Below are 17,687 nucleotides of genomic sequence, written 5' to 3' on the forward strand. Positions count from 1 at the left end.
GAAAAAGGCCTTTTAAACAGCAAAGCCTTTACAAAAGTAGATTAAGGCAGCTGTGAACAATTACCTTTGTTTGGAGAATGGCAGAAAGAATAAAACATTAAATTCAAAGGACAGTAAACCAGTCAGAGGTAATGAAAGCGCAAGTTGCAAAGCTGTATGACAGGATACATTATGTTTTTCTTTCACCTTCAATATTTATTAGTAAGGAAATGTGAAACTCAAAAATGATCTGTCAGTTACAACTAAGGCTGTGTATTCAAACTGCCTATCATAGCTACAATGGGAACAAATTATCCAACCAGCAAAGAAAAAACACTTGACAACTACATAACCAACACATTTAAATTAAAACCAAAACTTACTTGGCCTACAAAACTAAACCAAATCAAGAACTCCATTGTCCTGAAAATGGTCTGAACAGAAAATGTGCATGTTAATGAAACAAAATAAAAAATAAATCCAATCGATGTTTATTAGAAAAGGAAAAGCAAGAAAGTACAGAACTACCCGTGCTATAATTTCCTCAAATAATGATTCATTGCCAGGTGATAATAAGCAGTCAAAACACGGGTCTTCCATTTAACAAAAATAGCACATCACATCCTTCCATCATACCACTCCTACATAACATAACGCGGTCACAAACCCAGAAAAATCAAAAACACGGCAATTCCAGCCACCTGCTAACCATACCTCCTAAACTATGCCATACCACTTTAACCAACACTTACAAATACAGTTACACCAGACCTAATTCTACAGCAGAAAAACTTACATAAAAATTAAATATAAATACAATTGGCTGCCTTCAGATCACATCTACTACAATACTTAGCAGAAACATCTACCCCAATCTAGTCTAGTCCCAACAGCAACATCTGCTATTATGAAACACCTAATCTAACTCCTCCCCACATCCACTGTAATACCCTGCTGCTACTAAATACGCATCTTAGAAGCATCTGTAACAAAGTACAAGCTGCACATGCTTGCGTAGCCTTTCATAACAGAAGTTATTGTCACTACTGAAATTCGGCGTCACAAATAAATGAGGAGGAAAGGATTCCTCAGGCTACAGCATCCTCAGAATGGAACGGATAAATAGAAGAGCAGGTGGTGTTGCAATAATTTACAAAAATACGCTAGACATAACCCCACACTCTAACATCACCAATTTTAAACAACGCAGAACTTTTCATCTCAGTACTGAAAATAAATTACATGTATTGCAGCACTATACACACCACCAGAAGACAACACCAAAAACAGCGGAAAATACCCTCTGCTGGATATCTTCATAACACGTGGCAATCTTAACAGAGACTGGTAGCTCACCAATACAACCATCCCCACCTGCACACAAACCTAAATTTAAATGGGCGTTTGCCTTTAAAGCCTATATCGAATGCTAGGAAATTGAGGTTCAATTCTTAACTGAAAGCTGTGTGGTAATTGAATGAAAATTTGATGAAGTACCAATACAACCATCCCCACCTGCACACAAATCTAAATTTAAATGGGTGTTTGCCTTTAAAGCCTATATCGAATGCTAGGAAATTGAGGTTCAATTCTTAACTGAAAGCTGTGTGGTAATTGAATGAAAATTTGATGAAGTGTGGGACACGCGAAAGTGCTTATTCTTTATATGGTTTTAATAATTTAAAATGTTTTATTCCTTTGCCGTGGTAGCCATTTTGTTTTACGTTTGATATAGTCTTCCACAACTTCAACCAACTTTCAATGCAACTACAAGATTTGATAAAACGACAAATACACAGCACATACTTTGCAGGATTCTTACTTCAATACACTCAATACAAGCTCCTTTAGATGCTTAATGGATATAAATCTGTGACCACCTCCCCACATTTGTATTAAGGACAAATAAATAACGGAAAACATGAAGTCATATCCAAACAAGTATGCAGTCTTACAAAATTCAAAGTGGCTTTTAACAACAGCCTACAACACTGGTCATCTCCAAAGATCCCACCTCTTGTTGAAGCAGTGTCTAATTTCAGCATATTTATTAATATACTGAATCCTCATGCACCACTGACAACTCAAAGCCCCAAGAGAAAAGCAAGGATAAATTAGGTTAAAAGCAACATACAGGATACCTCAGCCAGGTGCGTTTAGTTTTTAGCCTGACCCAAAAGCAACTAAAATAAATACACACACACTCACACACACACACACACACACACACACACACACACACACACACACACAGTAAACTCTCAGTTAACCGGACCCCATGGGGATTGCTAGATAACTAGTTTCTGGTTGCTTGAGAGTTACTATTAAAAATAGGCCTAATACTGTACCCTATACTGTTTGCTTGGTTTGACTTGTTTTCAGGTTGGGGAGAAAGGGAATTTATTCCTATCAATTTTTAATACTGTAAAACGTAAGGTATGTTTCTGTGGGGGAAAACAAAGTGCAACACGTGAAAATTGTACTCTATTTCTTCTATATTTTTTGCCAATTGCTTGAGTTCCAGTTAACTGAGATTATATATATATATATATATATATATATATATATACACATACATACACACACACACACACACACACACACACACACACACACACGCACGCGCACACGTGTGTATTTACAACAGAGATGTATCTGACAATCTTAGCAGCAGACAATTTACCTGCAGTAGACACCATGACCTACCCTGTCTCTAGCCTTATAAACTGTTCTCTCTCAGAAAACAGTCTCAGTGCTCTGAGAGAGGTCTTTATCTCTACACAAAGGAGGGATAAGTCCACAGAATTCATCAGTTACAGACCCATAGTTGTCTTCACACCACTATCACAAATTCTGAAAAAAAAGTATCCGTGCACAAGTTGTAAAATCCTTCATCATTAACCTCCTCATTACACAAAACTTTTTTTCATCCCATCCCAAACACAGTACCACAACCACACACTACTTCTAAGTTTCATAAACTGTACAAGAAATTCTGGCCACTTAGATGGTACTATCAAAAGCATTTGACAATCGCTTCCAAGAAATCTACTCACAAAACTTTCAACCTCTTCCACTCAGCCCTATCATGATTCCATGCTTATCTCACAGAAAGACAGCAAACAGAAAGGATGAAAAGTTGTAGCAATTTTACCATTTCCACTGGAGTCCCGAACAGTTCAATACAAGGTCCCCTCTTTATCAATATCTTTACAAATAAACGTTTAAACACCATCCATGTACACAACCAAAATATAATAGATAATGCACTCAATCTGCTCTGCCCAAACTCTCTCAAGACTTAAATGACCTCAGCCAGGACCCTCTCCTTTCTGTCATCCCTTGAGATGTGACTAAAAATTCTCAAGAAAACAGAAAACTAATGTTTAGCACCCTAAACTTCTCAGGCCAAAAACATTTAAAACACAAACATATAAATAGTACAATTATAAAAGCTCCACGAGTCACAACAGATGAACACTCAAAATTTGTTTTACACATTCTCCAAGCTGTTAAACACCTGGAATGTGTTTTATTGTACAAAAGTAAACAGAAGATCAGATTACAAAATACTTGCTCTCAGTACGAGAGATCTCTTACACAAAGAATCTGGCCCCAACTTTATTCAGTCCAAGGCATAGCTATAAATGGGCTTACAATCACTTACAATGACAGCAAGTCTTTCTGAATCAGGGCAGACTTACACTGAGAGCAACTCTTTTGGAATCTGGCCCTATGTCACTAACAGCACTGGAAAAAATAAATAAATAAATAAAGCTAGACAACTGCTAGACTTGCCACCAATCTAGATACAAATGTCACCACTACATAGCCTTAAACAACTACTGGCCAGAGCACCTACAATATCTTCCTTACTCACAACTTATTGCTCATTACCCAATATATAAACCAGAAAACTATCTAGCACTACAAACACCATAAAATGTTATTCCCCACCCAGAGGAACTACACTCTCAAAATAAATCACTTCTCCTCAATACCAGATCTTGTAACACTACTGATGACTTAATGTCTCCACCTCCAAACTTTGGAGTTCACTACTGCTATATTTAAAGCAAACTGAAAAACAAAGTTTTTTTAAAAAAATCACATTAAACATTACCCATATAACTCCTAGTTACACTTCAGTTCATCCCCAGGCAAATTCCGTACCTTAACTACAAACTCCAACAACTACTGTTTTAATTTACGACTTACTATTTCACTGCATCTTAACACTGTGTGCGCTTTTCTGCCTCCTAACCTCCACTAGGTTTCAAAATACAAGTCTCTCTTAGATAAACTTTCAAGACTGCAAAATGATTTTAAGTACTAATCAACCATATCCACTTAAATTACTCTCCATTTCTCTCTTTGCAGCTCAGCTTGATCTTGAGCATCAAATTGAAGCACCCAATTTTATTACTCATGGACACCTACTACTGTATTACATTGTAACTTATAGTTTTACAATGTATGCCAATGCAAGTTTATCACAATCTTGCTGGATCTGAATTATGTTCATACTTAAATGTTTTTGTTTAATCCTATGTCTCTGTACTGCAATTATTTATTTATTTTACATTTGTTGACAGGGCTAGTCTAGCTGGATATATGTCCATTTTCAGTAGAGGCCCGGGGAGAAAAGCTCCACAGCAGCTGGATACAACTAATATACATAAATAACTATAGACATAAGGGGATACTAATCAACAATTGGTTATACATGGTAAAAACAAAAAAAAAAAAACCCTACGAGTTAGGCTTATTTACATTACATAACAAAAGAAACAGCAGTGAGGGAAGGGCATATAACTAGGTATATAGCATAACAGGTACAAGACAAAATATACACTTTTGACAACAGAGTTTAAAGCAGAAAAAAACTTAGTAAATAAGAAAAGGCTAGTTGTGACAAAAAGATTTTCAGCCAGGATTAGTGCATGGACACAGCCACTGTGAATTAAGGAAGATTTTTAGATGCTTTTTGAACAGAGGAGTAGATGAAAGGGATATAGGATTACTTGGAAGTTTATTCCAAAGGATTCCAATGGTGTTAGTAAATAGAGAATCACCTGATTTATTGGATTTTAGGGTTGCGGCTAGTAATTTATTGGCTGAGCATAGGATAATTAGATTTTTATAGGGGTTGATCAAGTTACAGAGAATGGGAGTATTTGTAGGATAATGCAAGATTTTGTGGGTGATGGTTAGTTGTTGAAAAAGAAGCTGGTTTTGCAGTTCCAACCATCCTAGTTTACGTAGATTTTGACAATGGCGAGTACGGAATGATGACCCAGTGGCAAATCTGGCAATGTTATTGTAAGATGTGGCCAGCTTATTTTGATCATTTTTAGATAGATTTGTAAAAATTGGGGAGGCATAGAGAAGTGTGGAAATTAGGTGAGTTTGGGCAATACTAGTCCTGGCTATAGGTGTTAGGAATGGTTTTAGCCTATAGAGGAATCCCAGTTTTCTATTCACTGATTTGATGGCTGAGTTTATGCGAGTCAAAGTTGAGGTTATGGTCAATTGTTACGCCTAAAAGTTTAGTAGTGGAGTTTGGTACAATTACTGTGCCTATAGAGGAATCCCAGTTTTCTATTCACTGATTTGATGGTTGAGTTTATGTGAGTCAAAGTTGAGGTTATGGTCAATTGTTACGCCTAAAAGTTTAGTAGTGGAGTCTGGTACAATTACTGTGCCATTATTTGATGTAATTGTGAAATCAATAGAGGGAGACTTCTGGGTAGGGGTAAACAGTAGAAGTTTTTTTTTGGGGGGGTTAAGGAGGAGACAGCGTTTAGAAACCAGTTTTCTTCAACTAAGGTAAACACTTTTTGGGTATTAGACTGAAGTTCAGCAGAAGATGTTGCTGCACAGATTAGGGTCGAGTCGTCGGCATACTGAATACAGGTGGTTTGAGGTAGGGATGTTTTCAGGTCATTAATAAAAATAGAAAAAAAGAGGAGGGGCGCCATGATAGAGCCTTGTGGGATTCCCTGCGAGATAGGGAGTAGAGTGGATAGGCTGTTGTCCCAGAGGACTGCCTGTTGTCTATTTCTAAGATAGGATTCAAACCATTTGACTGCCTGAGTGTCAGATATACATACTTCACTTTCAGCTATTATTAAGTGATGATTCACCATATCAAAGGCTTTGGAGAGGTCAAGAAAGAGGGCAGAGGTGAGCAACTTGTTGTTTCTATTTTTAATTAATTGAGTCAGAAAATGATAGTAGTGCAGTAGTAGTACTATGAAAAGGCCTAAAACCATGCTGGCAGTTGGCTAAAAGATTATTTTGGAGGAGATGATCGAGAAGTTGCCGGTGAATGCATCTCTCCATGATTTTAGCTAAAGGAGAAAGTAGTGCTATGGGACGGAAATTAGAGAGTTCAGTTGAGCTTCCTCCCTTATGTAGAGGTATAATGTATGAGACCTTCCAAAGAGTTGGTATAGTGCATTCTGTGATGGTCCTATTAATTAAGATACAGATAGGGCAAGCAAGTACTCCAGCTGCCATTTGTAGAAATTCAGCTGGAAGGAGGTCAGCTGAGGGGGTACATGGTTTTAGTTTTTGAAGCTGGGTATGGATGAGAGAGGTTGGAACAGGCTGTAATTGGAGGGGAGGAGGTAAAATGGTTTGTGAGAGTGTGTTGGAGATGCTGGCTGGTGATAAGGTACATGCTAATGATTGGACTGAGTCCACAAAAAATTTATTAAAGGAGTTGGCAATTTGGCAGGGAGAATCTTGAGTCAAATTAGCTGGGGTTGGACTTTTGGACTGGCCTGGGTGGAGTAGGCTATTTATACCTGACCAACATTTTTGAGGGTTTTTATGTTGGGTGTGTTGGAGCTTATGGTAGTGGTTCTTTTTATCTTGGACTATTGATTTTTTTGTAGCATTTCTTAACTGTCTAAAGATTTCATGATCAGTTGGGTTTTTAGTATTTCTCCATGTAGATCAAATTTGATTTCTTTGAAGGATTTTTTGTCTCGTCTCCTTAGTGAGCCAAGGTACAGGTTTGCTCTTAGTTCTGACTGTCCGAGAGGGGGCATGGTGTTCTAGGATTTGTAGAAATTTATTATTAAAGTAAGAGATTGCTTTGTCAAGTGGTAGGTATTTAAGGGGTGACCAATTGCAAGCTTTAAGTTCGGCTTGAAAGCTAGCTTGGTTGAGGTGTTTTTTGTTACAGATAGTTCTATAGATTGTGTGGTTAGGTACGAGTGTTTTTTGTCTGGTAATGAATATAAGAGAATTGTCACTAATATCATCAGGAAGTATACCCGATTTATAGGGAAGGAGATTACTGTTAACTAGAATTCAGTCTAAGGTGGTTTGCTTGTTGCTAGGTTTATGGGTTCTGGTAGGGGAGGTAATGGTTTGATTGAAGCCATATAGGTTTATATGAGTGGTTGGTTGGGCAGAGTTACAACAGTTCCACTCAATGTTAAAGTCACCAAGGAGTATGGTTTCTTGTGGAAAGGATGTGGAGAGCCAATTAAGGACAGTTTCAAGAGAGTGTTAATGTTGTTGCCTGGAGGGATATAGGAGCAAAATTACATATAATGATTTATTAGCAATTATCTGTACTTTAGAGATTAGGATTTCAATGCTATTGCGTGAGGGAGGTTGGGTATTTAGTGGTGTAACCTGTAAATGAGATTTATATAATATTGCTACACCACCACCCTTTTTATTTAGGTGATCTGATCTCAGGATGTTATAACCTGGTGGGATTATATCACTATCCTTAGTAAATGGTTTGAGCCATGTTTCTGTAAGGCATAGGATGTCAAAAGAATGTACGTGTAGAAGGGCATGAAGTTGGGTTATTTTATTATTTAGGCTACGAATATTGACATGGCCTATGAGGAGAGAATTGTCAGATATATTGGAGATGCGAGAAGTGATAGGGTGGTCAGAATGAGGATCTGACATTGTATTATTTGGGCCTGGGTTAGGATGCATATCTCCATGCAGTAATAAGAGCTGTAAAAGGACTATGAAGGTGTTTCAAGACTTTATAAAGGAGAGGGATTTGTTTTTTTAGTGTGTGGATACATAATATGGGTTAATCTGTGGAATTTAGGAAGGAGGTAGGATGGTGAGGATGTTATATTCAAGTGGGTTTCTATGGTTAGAGGAGAGATTGAAATTGTGTGCTTTAAGGGGAGCTGAAAATTAGAGAGGCTATATTGCTCATAGCAAGTAAGGTAATATGATAAAAATAGGGGGGTAATAATAGTGAGAAAGAGAAGGCCATTATTGAGGGTAGGCCTGTGTACAGTAGGCATGTCTGGGAGGAATAGGAGATAGATGCTAGGAGATATGAGACAGAGGTAAGAGCAAGGTTAAAGGTTACAGTTCTTAAAGGGAAAAACAGGTGAATAGGATATGTAAATTAATGAGCTAGTAAAAGGGTGGAGTAGTTGGAGAGAAAAGTGTGATAGATCAAGGTAGCAGGGGATAGGATGGGTAAGTTAATGAGGAAGTGAGAGGCAATTGGTTAATAGAAGATAGGGGTGAGGGGTGTGGTCCGAGTAGCATAAGGTTAAGTGTACTGGGGGTGGGTAGGAATTGGGGGGTAGGGGAGCAAAGTGAACCCGTAGGGCGAATGGAGCGGGTTAGAGCAAGTGAGAAATAGCTCACAGAAACAAATCAGTGAAATAGCAGACTACAGCTAAGTTCTTGGAAGTAAGAGGTAAGAGGGGAGTGTTAGTATATTTAAAAAATAGCTAGGGCTAAGGACTATAGCAGAAACAAAGAGGAAAGGAGAAGGGACTAGACAAAGTAAGGTAAATGGCAGGACAGAAGAGTATAAACAGAGTAGTTTAGTGTTGAACTAAAATAGATAAAGGTAAGGATTATTTAGAAGCTAATAGGAGCCTTGGGAAGAAATGCCCCGTAGTGGAGAATGTTTAAAATTACACTTAAACTATGTAGGAGGACGAAGAAGAAAGAGGACAGGGTTAGACAACACAAAACTAAGGAGAGATAAATACCCTAAGGGGGAGATAGGCTGCTGGGTACCTGGTTCAGGTAGGAGATTTAATACAAAGTACTACACTGTAGCAAAAGACTAGGTTTTAGTTACAATACAACTTCTCAGTTTAGTAGAGAGGTCAAACATACTTTCTCTGATTCTTTGGATGGAGGGAGATTTGAAAAATAGGACAACAGCTTCCTTTAGCTTGTAGTTTGATAGTTTAAGTTATGTTGGGGATTCATGCAGGGTGGGCAAGTAGCATACACAGGTCTTACTGCAGGATAGAGTTTATAAGCTAGGTGGGTTAAGGAAAGGAGAAAGAAGGTAGTAGATTAAAAAAAATGTACAGCGAAAAAGTCTTAACATATGACATTGAACAAAAATTAAGGTTGAAAGACTTGTTGTTGTTGTGTCTTTCGGCTTTTCCCAGTTAGGGGTCACCACTGCGGAACTCCGGTCCACTAATGATTGGCAGTAGATTTTTACGTGCCGAGTTGCCGGCCCCGACGCACAACCTTCAACGAAGGTACGCCCATTCACGCATGTCTCCACACAGAAGACGCTCTAGCTGAGAATCGAACAGGACAACGTCTTACTGTGAAGCGACAACGCTACCGCAGCACCACCACCGCAGTCAAGGTTGAAAGACTGAATATGCAATAATAAACATCTTACACATGCATTCCTATGTAGAGAGCCACCACATACATCAAAAATGATACTATGTAGCAACTGCACTCTAGGATGACTTCTGTAATCAACATTAATTTCAAATCATGTAGGGTAGAATTACAAAAAATAGTCTATTAGCAAGCATAGGTATACATTTGACTGGTAAGAACAAGACAGTATCTATCAACTGATATTGCAAAAGAATAAGGCATTAACAATCAAACAAACAGCTTCATTTATAACACTAGTATACATTAGTCTACAAAATACTAAAACAGTATCAAAACAGAAACATATTCAAAGGTTCAGGAGTAGAAATAAAAAAGTTATAGTCCTCATTAAGACCTAATGTTTAGAAAAAGTAAGTTAAGGAGCTATTCTACAGCATAGGTAAACTTTAGCCTTTGTGTATATACATGTAATAAGATTCAGCTAGCTTGAAACAGGGTGTACATTAGTACATGAATTTACAGCCACTCACCAACAAAAAACAGTTGGTGGTAGGCCACTAGGTGTAAATAAAAGGGGAAAAATAGTTGGTTGGGGCTTATCTATGTGAGAAGGATACCGTTCACTTTTAAGCCAAAGAGCTGTTTCTTAGGCCAAGAGGAAGCAAGAAAGAAGGCACAGCCTCTTATAAGCAGGGTTGAGTTATGCTGCTACCTCTTAATAAAAGAATAAAAGTAGCTAAAAAGAATATATAGAAATAGCCTGCGTTTAGATGATATTTCATCGAGTCATTCAAAGTGCATTTCAGCTTTAAAGCTGCTTTCACATAGTGTATCCATGCTACGATAAACCACTCCGCACTTAGAATTGCATGTTTTCAATAGCAACGACTACCAATAGGGCTGTCACTAGCAGAAACTACCAATAAAGGTAGCCAAATTCACAAACATGCGCCAACACTGATGAACAGCTGTTTTACAGTTAAAGTAACACTCCTGATAAGGAGTGTAGCCTTGCGCTGCAACACTATTGCATGGAGGAGTGAGTTAACTAAGGAAAGGAAAAACATACGCAGACACAGGTCGGCGATAACAGGAGTAATGCATCTCTTCCAAGTGATACTTTTGGCGCCAAAAGGAGTAAATCTAAAACAAGCCAAATACTTTGTTTTGTCCCCCTAAAACGCCAGGCTTTAGGACTGATAAATGGAATTCAGCAACGCTTCCAGTAGTGGCACGTTGTAACAAAAATTCACAGATATAAATATAAATACAGTAGCCAAAACTCTAGTAAATCACCCTTACTAATACAGTAAACCCGAATCAAAGTGTGTGACGTAGATACCAGCCACGTGCGGGGTGAAGTTTGGAGGCAGTGCTTGCAAAGAGGGAAATTAAACTATTTGTGTAACAAGTAGTATAACAAAAGGATTTATATCAGAATGCTCCATAAACCATGTAGGTTAAGTCTGTCCGAATGAAAATCTCACAGGGTATGTACTTGCTGATATGCGATTCCTATTAAACAGCATGTATCAAAAAAAAAAAAACAAACAAAAAAAACAACACATGAGAGTGTACTTAATGACCCTCGGTCAAGGTATCTAAAGTGTGGAAAATACCAACGCTAAGCTCTACAAGATATCATGTATAGTACAGCAAGCAATTAATCTGGTAGATATACACCAATTCTAGTGAGATAAAGAAAAAACTGCGATAAGCAACATTAGGACAGGGAGAGCAAAACTGAAAACATTCTAGGTAGGACTCAAGCTACATACTACAATAATTCTTTGCACCGAGCAAATCTACAGATTCACGAAGACAACAGTTTTAGCTCAAAAACCAAAAATGCAAAAGCAAGCTTGTTAGGTACATACAAACGATAAAAGAGCACAGCAGTTTCCTTGCAAAGAAGCAAAACAGCAAATAGCCGTACAGATACTTACATTGATAGAGGCAGACCCACTGGGCCAGGGGAACACAGCAGCCAGGGGGAGAGTGAGCCTAATAAGGATGGTGCCGCACTGGACAATCCATCTTTATACTATTAGGATTAGGATATGATGTAAGAAGGCGGGGAATAGGACAGGTGAAAAAAAACTGGGATACTAGGGCGGGGCTAACCTCAAGTAGACGTGCTAGCAAAGGAGGAGCTTCCTAATACAGGCAAGAGTAGCTAGTAGAGAGTAGAAGGAGAGGAGGATAAAGTTATGGTAATAAAGAAGAAGACCAGCAGAGGAGAAGAAATGAGTGGACAGATAAGAGAAAGTTTCTATTTAGAGAAAGTAGAAGTGGTGTGAAAAGGAGAACTTTAGAGGAAAAAAAGGCAAGTGAGAAATAGCTCACAGAAACAATCAGTGAAATAGAATACAGCTAAGTTCTTGGAAGTAAGAGGTAAGGGGAGTGTTAGTATATTTAAAAAATAGCTAGGGCTAAGGACTATAGCAGAAACAAAGAGGAAAGGAGAAGAGGCTAGACAAAGTAAGCTAAATGGCAGGAGAGAAGAGTATAACAGAGTAGTTTAGTGTTGAACTAAAATTGTTTAACTTTTACATTTATATTAAATGTATGGCATTAAATAATTTCTCTGTGGAGCTTTTCGCCTCAGGAGGCCTTGCTGAAAAGTCTCCCCAGTCAGACGTTCTCAGTTAACAAATGGAAATGTGAAGTGCTGTTCATTAGTTTGATCATAACCCCCTGGTCACAAAAATAAAGATTTGTGAACAGATGATCTATATCCCTATTAAATGTGTTCAGTTTTAGATAATAAGCAGCAGTACCTTTTAACGCCTCTACAAAATTTCCCTTTGAATACCCAATACCGGCTGGAATTCCCACTTTTCAAAAAGAACACTTCATACACCCACCATTCCATGAAAACAGAAATATTTACTCATGTGACTCATGAACTAATATTTTCAGCATTTTAATGTATGAAATGATGAGATTTTTAAAACGTGCATTTATAAAAATGCAAGTGACTCCAGTTGAAACTTGGCATCAGACACATTGATATGTATACTATAAAGAAGCTTCTTGGATACTGAACACACTAACTCAACCAAAATACACCGGTTTTGTATTATACTGTAACTTTAACATGGCTTAGTATAGTGCAAGACCTTAAGAGTTAGAAGGAACTGATCATACAATGTCATTTCTCTTACTTCTGTCACAATAACTTAACACTACTTGTTATACCTATGAAACGAAGCATAGTGCAATTTCTACAATGAGGAAACGCTTGAAGAAGCTTAAATCATATATTTATTTTACAAGTCCCCAAAATGTACATCTGTAAATTTAATCACAAAATGTCAAAAATGAATTAAATCCTTCCATTCAAGCAGTAAGGCAAGTTTGCTAAAAGGCCAGTTCCCCTCTGGAACGACAAATCCCACTCAAGGGTGATATGGAATGTTACCAAAAGGGCAGAGTGTAGACTGTCACGCTGATAAAGGAATAAATCATAAAATAATACTTAATGTATTCAAATTAAGCATATCACAATCATAAGCCCTTCAACGACTTTAAAAGTTTATGCTCCAACACAAAATGCTGCTCATTATTGACTCTTTTAGGAGCAATGAGAAATGCACAGAAAGTAGAGGAATTTTACTCCTCTGTAAAATGACTCACAGCACTTAAAACTGGCAAAGGTGTGCAGTTAATGTGTGCATGCATGCCTTTAACAATTAAGGGCAAATGTACACAGTAGACTATCAACGTATAGTATGCTTGAATCCTGATAAAGAGAGCAGTGGTCTGGTGGAAAACACTACAGAAATAAACGCCAACTCGTGTTTTAAAGTTTTTATTTTCTAGTCAACTGTGAAGCATAATTCCGAGTGAAGAAAATCTCGGAAAAAGCGGAGAGCAACTTAAAAAGGGAAAGTCTAACACGTAACTGAAACTTTAACGTATCCAGCAATGAACTTGAATACACAATATTAATTATTTTATGGCAATCAACATTTCACCATCCAGTATGATGCTCTGCAAGCTCAAGTGGCAACTAATAACATTTTCCTTTCCATATTGATTTTACTCGGTTTGTAAGCCCTCCACCCTTTCACAACAAAATACAGGAAAGAGGACTAAAGTGGATTACACTGTGTTAAAGATAAACATGCAAAACAAATTATAGACAATTTAGTCTACACAGGAAACTGACATACAACCTATTAATGTAACCAAACAGTGTTTAAAAAACTGCACCTTCTTTTCAGCAATAGCCTGCAAGAGGAACTGCTTTTCACACGTAGATAGCGGTGTTTCCCTCATGTTGAGCAGTAAACATCTACAGATTAGAAAGCCATGCCGCGTCGCCCACTTATAGCGTCGATAAAGTGCGACGACAAGAACAAGAAAAATGAATCCTTTAAATCTGTGACGTTCGATGTGTATGTTTACGATGAGAGGAATCTGTTTATTTGAGAATTTACGAAGGTCTGATTTTGACTCAGACTTGAGCTTCGACCCTCGTAAGATCTGGTGACTTTAGAAACACGTGGTAAATTATTACTAAATAAGTTTTGACAAAAACTAGAGTTTATTTGATGTGCGCGAGCTGTACTGTAGGAAACACGGAGGTAATGTCACGCGGAAAACGAAGGTTTCCAAAACCCACGGCAAAGTACCTCTCCTCAGTTAGCCCCTCGCAGTTAATATGAACAAGCTCCCCCCACTGCCCTTTCTAGATTTAAGCTAAGAGATGTAACACTTTTTTAAAATATATGTATTGTGTATGCGCCTAGTGTGTGTGTGTGTGTGTGTGTGTGTATGTAAATCTGTGGAAGTGGTTGTGAAACAAAGTAACACGAAAAGAAGAAGGAAAAGACAACACTGACTCAGACGCATGCAGCTAGTGCAGTACGTTTGTTAGTTACGCCAAAAATCTTATTCTAAGCATTCAGATATGTATTTTTGGCCATTGACACCAATAGCATATTCTTGGCGTGGACTATATCTCAAAGAAGCAATACATCAGGTAGCAATCCCCAGATTCCCCCCTTCCTACCCTACACCGCCCACCTCATGTATGTAACACTTGATTGGTAATATGGTGCGTTGCACAACCAACCACCTGTAATATCAGTAACAAAATCAATAGGCAACACATACCTGGCTTTCAACATAGCTTGAGCCATATATTTCATCCTCTGAGTGCAATAAATATGGTCAAGGCCCAAAATATGAGGTGACAAAGGCACAAGACCAGGCACAATTTTTCAAATATTACTCTTACAAACTCAGAAAGTTGTTAGAATAACAATAAAGTATACACTGTGTGGTTTAGAGTGTTCATGTCGATAAAGTCCAGGAAGCATTGTGCCTGTGCGTTAGAGGCAGTGTGTGTTTCCCAGTCTGTAGAAGGGTAGTTAAAGTTTCCCATGAATAGGGTGTTTGGTTGGATGGTGAGTCCTTCTAGTAACTCTAGGCACAAGTTACAAGTTTTGTCGGTCATAGAGGGTGACCAGTAATTGTCCAGGACATGGTAAGGAACCTTGTCTATGGAGATGTGGACGTGAATTAGGTCCAGGGCATCATCCTGTTTGACTAATCTAGAGTTGTATTTGTTGCTAAAGTAGATGTACTGCTGTTGGCCTAAATGTGTGGAAGGCAGTATAACCAAAGTACTTTCTGCAGCTTTAAACCAAGTCTCAGTAACATCACTGTTGTCCACATTCTCCAGAGTGAGACAAGCTTGTAGAGACTTTTACTTCTTTGAGATACTTATTTTTATATTGCAGTATTTATTATGAACATAGTTACCCAACTATCGGTGACATTATTTAAGCATATAACCTTTTTTAAGCATGATTTTTAATATTTTTCTGTGTCAGTAAGTTGAGCTATTAAGCAGAGCCTGAAGTGGGTGTGCCCTTTAGGTCTCCAAGGGAACCTATGGGCAGTGCTTGCTACTGCACATCCTGGGGGGTGGTAAAGGCAAGCGGGCTTCTTGAGACTGGATGTTGACCTTTGTGCATCAGAAGATATAATTAACAGAAATAGACTTAGCTACTAAAAGAATTTCTCTTGTATCCATACCTCTAAACTGTCCAAAATTTAACAAAATGTTCATATTCTTGCCTTATATTTTTGGTCTGTTCAACATAAAATTTGTGGTTTTCTGACAAATCATTGAAGACTGAAGTCAATAAATAATAATAGACATTTGAATTTCAGACTTCATATATTCAGAAAATGTATGTTAATGCAAAACACGATATTCTAGAAACTAAGTTTATAAGAGAAATATTTAAAATAATTCCTTGATTTTGGGACTTTATCCCACCATTACTTTAGGCTTTCTTCCATATTTCTGTCCATTAGAGGCTAAGAGGTATCATACCTCTCTGGTGTGCCTGATTTCATTTCTAAATTGTGCCTTGCAATACGTAAAATTTGTAACGTTGTGACAAAACAGTGAGGGTTAAAGTAATTACATAATTCCAGACAGTATAGTGTCAGAAAATCAGAAAATGCGTAGTAATAAAAATCCTATAATTCCATCAACTTTCTAAGTGGATAATGTCAGTATTTTGAGTGTCCCTGATTTTGGGCCCTTGCACCTGGTTATATTTGGCTTTGTTCCTGATTTTATAGAAAAGAGGTTGAGAGCTATTATATCCCTTGGGTACAGCAGTAAGAATTACTGATATAAAAGCTATACCAAATGTGAAATGACCATAATAAAAAAAAAAAAAAAGCACAATAATAATAATAAAAAAAAAAAAAAAGACATAGAAGAGTAAAGGTCTGATACACACACACACACACACACACACACACACATATATATATATATAGAGAGAGAGAGAGAGCGCGCTAGAGAAGTGATATGTAAAGTGGATATAAAACGTTTACACACCCCTGTTAAAATGCCAGGTTTTTGTGATGTAAAAATGAGACCACAATAAATCATTTCAAAACTTTTCCCACCTTTAATGAGACCTATAACCTGTACAGTTCAATTGAAAAATAAATCTGTTAGGGGAAAAATATACAAAATAAAAAACATACAATACACTGATTGCATAAGTGTGCACACCCTTAAACTAATAGTTTGTTGAAGCACTTTTTGAGTTAATTACAGCTTTCAGTCTTCTTGGGTACACACCTGCCATCAATTAAAGAGACTCTGATTAACCCCAAATAAAGTTCAGCTGTCCTAGAATGATTTTCATGGCATTTACTTAGTTGCCTGCTACAGTAAAAGCTATGGTTCGCAGAAAGCTTACAAAGCATCAAAGGGATCTCATTGTTGAAAGGTATCAGTCAGGAGAAGGGTACAAAAAAATTTCTACAGCATTGGATACACCATGGAACACAGTGAAGACAGTCATCAAAAAGTGTAGAAAATATTGGACAACTGTGACATTGCAAAGAACTGGATGTCCCTCCAAAATTGATGAAAAGACAAGATGAAAACTGGTCAGGGATGCTGCCAAGAGACCTACAGCAACAATGAAGGAGCTGCAGGAATTTCTGACAAGTACTGGTTGTGTACTACATGTGACAATAATCTCCCATATTCTCTATATGTCTGGATGATGGGGTAGGGTTGCAAGACGGAAGCCTTTTTTTACACAGAAAAACATCCAGGCCCAGCTAAAATTTGCAAAACAATACATCATCTCCCAAAAGCATGTGGGAAAATGTGTTATGGTCTGATGAGACCAAGGTTGAACTTTTTGGCCACAAAAGCAAAAGGTACTTTTGGCGCAAAAACCATACTGCATAACCAAAAGAACATCATCCCCATGGTGAGGCATGGTGGTGGCAGTATCATGCTTTGTGGTTGCTTTTCTTCAGCTGGAACTTGGGCTTTACTCAAGGTGGAGGGAATTATGAACAGCTCCAAATACTAGTCACTTTTGGCCCAAAACCTTCAGGCATCTGCTAGTAAGCTGAAGATGAAGAGGAATTTCACCTTTCAACATGACAATGACCCCAAGCATACATCCAAATCAACAAAATAATGGATTCACCACAAAAAAATAAAGTTTTGGAATGGCCCAGCGAGAGCCCACACCTAAATCCAATAGAAAATCTGTGGGGTGACCTGAAGAGGGCTGTGCACAAGAGATGCC

General features: G+C 37.8%; 1 protein-coding gene across 1 annotated transcript in view; it reads right to left on the minus strand.

Moving 5' to 3' along the window:
• Nucleotides 1-14,227, minus strand: part of EXOSC9 (exosome component 9) — a 952,766-nt gene extending 938,539 nt beyond the window's left edge. The window contains exon 1 of the mRNA XM_044061532.1: nucleotides 13,810-14,227. Within this exon, the coding sequence (XP_043917467.1) occupies nucleotides 13,810-13,875 (66 nt within the window). The 5' untranslated portion in view covers nucleotides 13,876-14,227. The remainder of the gene's footprint in view (nucleotides 1-13,809) is intronic.
• Nucleotides 14,228-17,687: the final 3,460 nt, after the last annotated feature.

The sequence above is a fragment of the Protopterus annectens genome, chromosome 2.part0 (assembly GCF_019279795.1).
Source record: "Protopterus annectens isolate FY-2018-M chromosome 2.part0, PAN1.0, whole genome shotgun sequence".
NCBI classification, from domain to species: domain Eukaryota; kingdom Metazoa; phylum Chordata; order Ceratodontiformes; family Protopteridae; genus Protopterus; species Protopterus annectens.